General features: G+C 43.9%; 2 protein-coding genes across 2 annotated transcripts; both read right to left on the reverse strand.

Annotated features, from left to right (window-relative positions):
• Nucleotides 1–669: 669 nt before the first annotated feature.
• On the reverse strand, nt 670–2,847 carry LOC122775289 (apolipoprotein Eb-like). The gene is made up of 5 exons (XM_044035138.1): nt 2,766–2,847; nt 2,522–2,584; nt 2,276–2,429; nt 1,841–2,128; nt 670–1,758 (listed from the first exon to the last, which is right to left on the reverse strand). The coding sequence occupies exons 2-5, from the start codon at nt 2,562–2,564 to the stop codon at nt 1,374–1,376; spliced, it is 870 nt and encodes a 289-aa protein (XP_043891073.1). The 5' UTR covers nt 2,565–2,584; nt 2,766–2,847; the 3' UTR covers nt 670–1,373.
• Nucleotides 2,848–7,008: 4,161 nt separating this feature from the next.
• On the reverse strand, nt 7,009–9,154 carry LOC122774153 (apolipoprotein Eb-like). Its single transcript, XM_044033207.1, has 5 exons — nt 9,107–9,154; nt 8,863–8,925; nt 8,617–8,770; nt 8,182–8,469; nt 7,009–8,099 (listed from the first exon to the last, which is right to left on the reverse strand). Exons 2-5 carry the CDS (start codon nt 8,903–8,905, stop codon nt 7,715–7,717), a joined length of 870 nt encoding a protein of 289 aa, XP_043889142.1. The 5' UTR covers nt 8,906–8,925; nt 9,107–9,154; the 3' UTR covers nt 7,009–7,714.
• Nucleotides 9,155–9,517: the final 363 nt, after the last annotated feature.

Consider the following 9,517-nt stretch of genomic DNA (forward strand, 5'->3'; position numbering starts at 1 on the left):
CTGTGTCAGAGAGTTGGTGATTAAAGGTGCACAATAGCTTCAGATAAGTCCTCTTATATAATTGCAGCCAGCAGGGACTTGTGCAAAAAAGCATTGGACAAATTTGTAGCTTTGCACAGACAAGCGTTTGTGTGGGAATACATGGTTGGAGGTGAAACGTCTAAAGGTACAGGAGTGTGAAAAGTCTGGGAACCACGGGTCTGCAAAGAGAATTAAAGAATGTCTTCAAAGTTTCTACTGTGAAAGACTTTGGTTGCAGATTTTGATCATAAACGTGGATGATGCACAAAGAGGCTGTTTACATATGAAATATTATAGGACAATGGTAGGATAACTCTAAATGTATACTGTAGAAGATGGTAGTACTTTATTAATACCTGTAATTTTCTTGTGTGGTTCTTTATAATCTGTGTGGTATGGACCAGAGGGCATAGAAATAGTCATTAAAAAAACTAATACCCATATTGTTGTGTCAAATTACAAGACAGTTTGTTCATCAGGTTTATTGTGTTGATTGTATGTGTTTTTTTGTTTTTTACGTAATTGTGTGATTTTAATTCATCTTGTTTGTAAAGTGTCCTTGAGTGACCTGAAAGGCGCTTTTAAATTAAATGTATTATTATGTATTATTATCTTTGTTCAGAAAAACAGAACAGTGGCAACAGAGCATCTTTTTCCCAGGTTCTTTATTCACTCAGCACTGTTCAGAGCACCACAGCCACAGGCAGGGTGCTGATAGTGAGCAGCATGGTGGACATGTGACATGTGACACTGTGTGTTCACACAGAAGAACAGAAGGCAGGCAGCATTACACTTTTTCTCACTAGTTTTTACACTTTTACACTTTTTCTGTGAGCCACAAAAAGAAACAGTCGCTTCAGTGGTTCAGCATCGACTGAAAATGTATAAAAATATAGTACAGTACGGCATGTGCCCTTAACTTTTGATCATCACATATTCAGTGCATTTTTGAAATGTTAGCGACACCTGTGTTTGGATCGTTGAGAGGATGATACAGGCTGGAGAACCTGCCTGTGTGGCTCAAACACAGCAGTTATATTTACAACCAAACAAAACGTATAAAGAAACGCAATGCTAACTTTTAAGGGAGGCGTGGTCGTCAGACGGCTGAAGCAGTTTAGTAAAAAAGCAAGGCATATTACAAATAGTTGTCACCTGTTTGTGCTATTAACTGTGGGGCTTGTGTTCAGTGAGAAAGGGAATTGATTAAATGAGGAGAAAGGCTGTCGCTGTAAAACAAAGCATCCATGCTTCCTCCTTTCACTAATAAAACCCCTTTATCTTGAACACAAGACGCTTAAATGAAGATATCAGTAACTCTTAACCCCCTCTTAAAAACCCTCAGTCTGTGTTTAGGCAGCAGTTTCCTTGACCTTTTCAACCACAGCGTCAAGCTGTTCGCGGATCTTGGTGGCGTATGGGGACAGCAGATCGGTCAGATCGTCAATCTTGCCCTCCAGGGAGGCGCGCAGCTCATCAGCAGTGGCCTCCAGCTGGGTCTTGAGAGACTCAGCCTGGGTCCTCAGATCTTCGGCCTGGGTCTTGAAGCCCTCGGCTTGGGTCTCCAGCTGCTTGCTCAGAACCTCAGCCTGGCTCTGCAGCATGGTAGAGAGGTCGCTGAGCTTCTTGGAGGCGGTGTCACTGGTCTGCTGGACATAGGGCTCAACATGATCCCTCACGGTGCCGAGGTTCTGGGAAGTGCGGGACTGGAGCTCGCCCATGTAAGTGGCCACGGTGCTGGTGGTGGAGAAGAAGGAGACATTTAGGTTTCAGAAGACACAGATTTGAAGAGAGTTCTGAAAGCCACCACTCTACTCACTTGCGAATCTCCTCGGTGTCCTTGTCCAGGCGCTTCCTCAGCTTGCTGGTGTAGGCACCGACACGGCCACGGACGTCATCACTGTTCAGCTCCACCATGCTCTTGAGCTCACCCAGATAGTCGGTGGTGCGATCCTTGGCATCCAGCATGTCCTTCTGCAGTTTGTTGGCCAGAAGCTGCAGGTCCTGAGTCAGCTGACTGGTGGAGGTTTCGGTCAAGGGGGTCAGCTTGGTCTGGATGTCATCTCTGTAGGTTTTCAGCTCTGCCATGGTGTCGGTGATCAGGGTGCTGGAAACAGAAGAGCAGGGAAAATAGTTAGGAATATAGATGAAGGTCAAAGGCCAAATGCATCAAGTTTGAATGGGAGGAAAAAGATCTGGACAACACACACACACAGGTGAAGGTAAGGTAAGGCTTAGAAGGAAGCAAACTTACTCTAGCTCCCTGCTGAGCTGAGAGCTCTTGACGTTTTGCAGGGCTCCATCGGCTTGCTTGTTCAGCTCAGAGATGTACTGCCAGAACTGGTCCACGGTGTCCTCCCAGCGACTTACAGAGACATCAGCCTGGGGCAACACACGGGCATTGCAGCCTGGGGTGGACACATATGGAATGGATGGTTGAATAACACACAACTTGTGAAAAATATGCTTATTGTAAAAAAAAATTACCAGAAACACTTACCGGTGATGACTGCCAGAGCAAGGACCAGAGCTACAGACTTCATGGTTGTTTTGAGTGTTAGACCTGTGAAAGAATGCAGCAATACCATGAAAACACATCCAAGTAGACTCATACAAGTGTATAACTATGACTACAACAGCAATAACCACATTATAAGCTACTAAATGCAATAATATAGTTAGAAAGTTAGCTGTAAAAGTGAGACATGTGGTGTCTCTGCATGCTGTGCTGTCCCAACACTCACCTGAGAGAGTGAGCTTCCTCCGTGCTCCCTAACCGGTGACTGAGGGTTTTTATATTAGTCCTGGGAGGAGACTCCTGCTGCTTCTGCTGGGGGGAGGGCGTGTGTGAGTGAGTGGGATTGGCAGTATGTGAAAGTGACTGTGTGTTTGTGTGATGGTGATTCGTGCACACAGAAATTTTTATTTTTTTTATTGTTATGTGCAGATTCCCCACTTTAAATTTGGAAACTGTTGTAGCTGCTCACTTAAAAGCTCGAGGTAGACTTGCCCAAAAAGCATTTGCAGGTGACAAAAAGGTAAAAGAACATGACTACCTCTACAGTGTCGTGCAGGGACTCCATATGTTTGTGCCAAAAAATGTTAAACTGTTATCTGATCATTTTAACATTATATATGTTTATACCATACACATTACTATTTATTAATACAGCAATGAGCCATAACTAAGAAGCCAATAAAGAGATTACATAAAGAAAATCAAAAGGCAAAAAAGACAACACAGACAACACAGAAATAAAAAAAATCATTCAACAATTCCAATAATAACCAGTAACGCAAGTGTTAATGAACGGGTTTGAGCTCGAGGGCTCGCGAGTCTCCGTGCGCCCACGACGCTACGTGAGTCCTCTAGCTCATCTCCCATTCATTCACCGCTTGCGGTACTAGTTATTTTCTGTCCTAGTTATTTTCAGCTCGGACTATTTTCAGCGTCCCTGTGCTAAGACTTTACTTCCTGTTTCAGGAGTTCTACTTCCTGTAGGTAAGTCATCCTTTACAGACATGTTTCGGACGGGTCTGAGGTCTCACATATCAAATTTCAAGTGGATACAACAATCCCTGTTCGAGCAGCATGATAAACTGTAAATGTAATTTTGTCTGCCGTCACCAAGGGGTGCTGATTTTGACATGGAATATTTTCATGTAGATTTGTATGCAGGTACCTCCATCATGTGGCGAAAAATGACTCAGTTGAGTGAATCCTTTGCAGTGTTGCCATGGCAACACCGTTGAACGATTTGTTATCATATTCAGCACGCATCATCTACCATGTGTTTTGAGTGTTTTCACTAATTTTGAGTTTGATACGATGAACTTTGTAAAAGTTATAAGGGAAATTGTGAACTTGTATTTTCTGTTACCACCAGGAGGCGCTGTTTCAAAATGTACAGTTTTTGCCTAGGCATCTTCAGCAAGGCCCCATCATCAATCGTCACAAATTTGGTTAAGATCTGACCTTCCATCGCAAAGTTATAAGAGTTTGTTGTGTGTTGCGAAATACCAGACGTCATAGTGTCTGCCTTCACCGGGGGCGCTGTTTTTGAAAGTGAATATTTTCATATAGGCGTCAACGGTGTTGCCATGGCAACACTGCAAAGTCAGATATTTGTGTCAAAAAAACAAACTGCTACAACTTTGCGAATCCTAGTCCAATCTGAGCCAAACTTGCTAGGATTGATGAAAGTCCGGTCCTGAAGACGCCTATATGAAAATATTCACTTTCAAAAACAGCGCACCCTGGTGACGGCAGACACTATGACGTCTGGTATTTGAATGAACTAGTCCTAGAGCTTTCATGGGATCACTTTTAAAGTTGGTGAGGTCACTGTGGACAAGTTGAGGATCTAAAGTTATCGAAAACTTTTCCATAAGTATCATGGCGTACAAGATAGGGGGCGCCAAAGTTGGCGTTCATTCATATTTTTCACAACAAAAGGTGAAACTCTTAAAACCCCTAAAACTTGTCCTCCTGAGGAGCACGTTTAATGTACATGCATGAAACTTGGTACACACGTTCCTTAGGTCGGGACGGTCAAAAAAGTCAGCGTAGCCTATGCTCTAAAACGAACAGGAAAGCAGCCATCTTGGATTAAAAGTACATTTTATGCAGATTTTGGCCATTTCGCACCAATGGTATTTGAACAAACTTGTCCTACAACTTTCATGGGATCAACTTCAAACTTGGTGAGGTCACTGTGGACAAGTTGAGGATCGAAAGGTATCAAAATCTTTCCAATAAGTATCATGGCATACAAGAAAAAGGGCGTCAAATTTGGCGAAAATCACGATTCTTCACAACACAAAACAAACTCTTATAACTTTGCAATGGAAGGTCAGATCTTAACCAAACTTGTGACAATCGATGATGGGCCCTTGCTGAAGATGCCTATGCAAAAACTGTACATTTTGAAAAGTTCACAATTTCTCTTATAACTTTTACAAAGTTCATCGTATCAAACTCAAAATTAGTGAAAACACATAAAACACATGGTAGATGATGCGTGCTGAATATGATAACAAATTGTTCAACAGTCTTGCCATGGCAACACTGCAAAGGATTCACTCAACTGAGTGGTCTGTTTGTTCATTTTCATGCAGTACCTTTTTTTCGCCACATGATGGAGGCAGCTGCATACAAATCTATATGAAAATATTCCAGGTCAAAATCAGCACCCACTGGTGACGGCAGACGAAATTACATTTACAGTTTTTCATGCTGCTCTAACAGGGATTGCTTGCCAGGCCAATCCTGGTAGGAACCGGCGGGTCAACGACGTCAGCTGTCCGGGGAGCCCAATACAGAGGCCGCAGGTTGCGGAGATTTACCCCGCGCCAGCAGGGACGAGGAGCGCAGCGACCACGGAGCTGAGACACCCGGATCGGGCCGATGACAGGAATCACACTGGCGTCCGTAGGCAAGTGGAGCCAGAGAGAGCGCCGGGAAAAGTTGATCCTACAATCTGACGAAAGACGCAGACAGGCCTTCAGCCTTACCAGCTGACCGCTGCGTTTTCCCCGGCGGCGAGTGCACTTATGCCGCAGAGGTGAAGCCGGGGCACGGCAGAGGTAAGTTGGGATCCTCGATAGGAGCGGAGGCAAGGTTTTATGGCCATGATGATCGAAATGAACTAAATCTTTTGTTTGTAGTCGAAAATTTAGTAGAGTTTGGCGATCGTACACCAGCAGAGAGTAGACATTCAGAGTTAAAAGTGACACAAACACACACAGCATTGCCGCGACAGACGGCAGGCCACACACGGGCGCCATCTTCACCCAGGTTTAACCATTGCATATGATTATGAATGTGTACCTGCTTCTTGTATCATTTCCGGCTATTAGCCAGTAGTGGACACTGGTGCTTTGTAGTACTTTTTTACACCTCTGTGACACTGTACACAGGACCAAGAGTCGTTTGTGAAGTTTTTATGCAGCAGTAGCTTGGCTCCCAGTCACATTATCTGGGTGTTACTTTCAGGAATTCAATTCTGTAGTTATCTAAACTGTGTGAACTTGTGGTTTGAATCTGTCTAACAGACATTTATTTCTTTTATAGGTTCAGCTCTACAGTTTTAAGATTAATTTAATCTGGAGAGCAGAGTGTTCCCAAATGCCTGCTGGGAAAAAAGGGGAATCTGATTTGCTCTAACATGCCCGCTCTAGAAAACCACAAAGCTGAGGATGGGGGAGAAAGAGAGATCTTTGGAAGGAAGAAGAAGGTAAATAAACTGTTGTTTTACTTTACTCGGATGTGCTTGGCAAAAACATGAAGGTGTGTTCAGACCTGTGTCAGAGAGATGGTGATTAAAGGTACACAATAGCTTCAGATAAGTCCTCTTATATAATTGCAGCCAGCAGGGACTTGTGCAAAAAAGCATTGGACAAATTTGTAGCTTTGCACAGACAAGCATTTGTGTGGGAATACATGGTTGGAGGTGAAACGTCTAAAGGGGTACAGGAGTGTGAAAAGTCTGGGAACCACGGGTCTGCAAAGAGAAATAAAGAATGTCTTCAAAGTTTCTACTGTGAAAGACTTTGGTTGCAGATTTTGATCATAAACGTGGATGATGCACAAAGAGGCTGTTTACATATGAAATATTATAGGACAATGGTAGGATAACTCTAAATGTATACTGTAGAAGATGGTAGTACTTTATAATGTCACGTATTAATACCTGTAATTTTCTTGTGTGGTTCTTTATAATCTGTGTGGTATGGACCAGAGGGCATAGAAATAGTCATTAAAAAAACTAATACCCATATTGTTGTGTCAAATTACAAGACAGTTTGATCATCAGGTTTATTGTGTTGATTGTATGTGTTTTTTTGTTTTTTACGTAATTGTGTGATTTTAATTCATCTTGTTTGTAAAGTGTCCTTGAGTGACCTGAAAGGCGCTTTTAAATTAAATTAAGTATTATTATGTATTATTATCTTTGTTCAGAAAAACAGAACAGTGGCAACAGAGCATCTTTTTCCCAGGTTCTTTATTCACTCAGCACTGTTCAGAGCACCACAGCCACAGGCAGGGTGCTGATAGTGAGCAGCATGGTGGACATGTGACATGTGACACTGTGTGTTCACACAGAAGAACAGAAGGCAGGCAGCATTACACTTTTTCTCACTAGTTTTTACACTTTTACACTTTTTCTGTGAGCCACAAAAAGAAACACAGTCGCTCCAGTGGTTCAGCATCGACTGAAAATGTATAAAAATATAGTACAGTACGGCATGTGCCCTTAACTTTTGATCATCACATATTCAGTGCATTTTTGAAATGTCAACGACGCCTGTGTTTGGATCGTTGAGAGGATGATACAGGCTGGAGAACCTGCCTGTGTGGCTCAAACACAGCAGTTATATTTACAACCAAACAAAACGTATAAAGAAACGCAATGCTAACTTTTAAGGGAGGCGTGGTCGTCAGACGGCTGAAGCAGTTTAGTAAAAAAGCAAGGCATATTACAAATAGTTGTCCCCTGTTTGTGCTATTAACTGTGGTGCTTGTGTTCAATGAGAAAGGAAATTGATTAAATGAGGAGAAAGGCTGTCGCTGTAAAACAAAGCATCCATGCTTCCTCCTTTCACTAATAAAACCCCTTTATCTTGAACACAAGACGCTTAAATGAAGATATCAGTAACTCTTAACCCCCTCTTAAAAACCCTCAGTCTGTGTTTAGGCAGCAGTTTCCTTGACCTTTTCAACCACAGCGTCAAGCTGTTCGCGGATCTTGGTGGCGTATGGGGACAGCAGATCGGTCAGATCGCCAATCTTGCCCTCCAGGGAGGCGCGCAGCTCCTCAGCAGTGGCCTCCAGCTGGGTCTTGAGAGACTCAGCCTGGGTCTTCAGATCATCGGCCCGGGTCTTGAAGCCCTCGGCTTGGGTCTCCAGCTGCTTGCTCAGAACCTCAGCCTGGCTCTGCAGCATGGTAGAGAGGTCGCTGAGCTTCTTGGAGGCGGTGTCCCTGGTCTGCTGGACATAGGGCTCAACATGATCCCTCACGGTGCCAAGGTTCTGGGAAGTGCGGGACTGGAGCTCGCCCATGTAAGTGGCCACGGTGCTGGCGGTGGAGAAGAAGGAGACATTTAGGTTTCAGAAGACACAGATTTGAAGAGAGGTCTGAAAGCCACCACTCAACTCACTTGCGAATCTCCTCGGTGTCCTTGTCCAGGCGCTTCCTCAGCTTGCTGGTGTAGGCACTGACACGGCCACGGACGTCATCACTGTTCAGCTCCACCATGCTCTTGAGCTCACCCAGATAGTCGGTGGTGCGATCCTTGGCATCCAGCATGTCCTTCTGCAGTTTGTTGGCCAGATGCTGCAGGTTCCAAGCCACCTGACCAGTGGAGATTTCGGTCAAGGGGGTCAGCTTGGTCTGGACGTCATCTCTGTAGGTTTTCAGCTCTGCCATGGTGTCAGTGATCAGGGTGCTGGAAACAGAAGAGCAGGGAAAATAGTTAGGAATATAGATGAAGGTCAAAGGCCAAATGCATCAAGTTTGAATGGGAGGAAAAATTTCTGCACAACACACACACACAGGTGAAGGTAAGGTAAGGCTTAGAAGGAAGCAAACTTACTCTAGCTCCCTGCTGAGCTGAGAGCTCTTGACGTTTTGCAGGACTCCATCGGCTTGCTTGTTCAACTCAGAGATGTACTGCCAGAACCGGTCCACGGTGTCCTCCCAGCGACTTACAGAGACATCAGCCTGGGGCAACACACGGGCATTGCAGCCTGGGGTGGACACATATGGAATGGATGATTGAATAACACACAACTTGTGAAAAATATGCTTATTGTAAAAATTTTTTACCAGAAATACTTACCGGTGATGACTGCCAGAGCAAGGACCAGAGCTACAGACTTCATGGTTGTTTTGAGTGTTAGACCTGTGAAAGAATGCAGCAATACCATGAAAACACATCCAAGTAGACTTATACAAGTCTATAACTATGACTACAACAGCAATAACCACATTATAAGCTACTAAATGCAATAATATAGTTAGAAAGTTAGCTGTAAAAGTGAGACATGTGGTGTCTCTGCATGCTGTGCTGTCCCAACACTCACCTGAGAGAGTGAGCTTCCTCCGTGCTCCCTGACCAGTGACTGGAGGGTTTTTTTATTAGTCCTGGGAGGAGACTCCTGCTGCTTCTGCTGGGGGGAGGGCGTGTGTGAGTGAGTGGGATTGGCAGTATGTGAAAGTGACTGTGTGTTTGTGTGATGGTGATTCGTGCACACAGAAATTTTTATTTTTTTTATTGTTATGTGCAGATTCCCCACTTTAAATTTGGAAACTGTTGTAGCTGCTCACTTAAAAGCTTGAGGTAGACTTGCCCAAAACGCATTTGCAGGTGACAAAAAGGTAAAAGAACCTGACTACCTCTACAGTGTCGTGCAGGGACTCCATATGTTTGTGCCAAAAAATGTTAAACTGTTATCTGATCATCTTAACATTATATATGTTTATACCATACACAT

This window comes from Solea senegalensis, linkage group LG9 (assembly GCF_019176455.1).
Source record: "Solea senegalensis isolate Sse05_10M linkage group LG9, IFAPA_SoseM_1, whole genome shotgun sequence".
Lineage (NCBI taxonomy): Eukaryota > Metazoa > Chordata > Actinopteri > Pleuronectiformes > Soleidae > Solea > Solea senegalensis.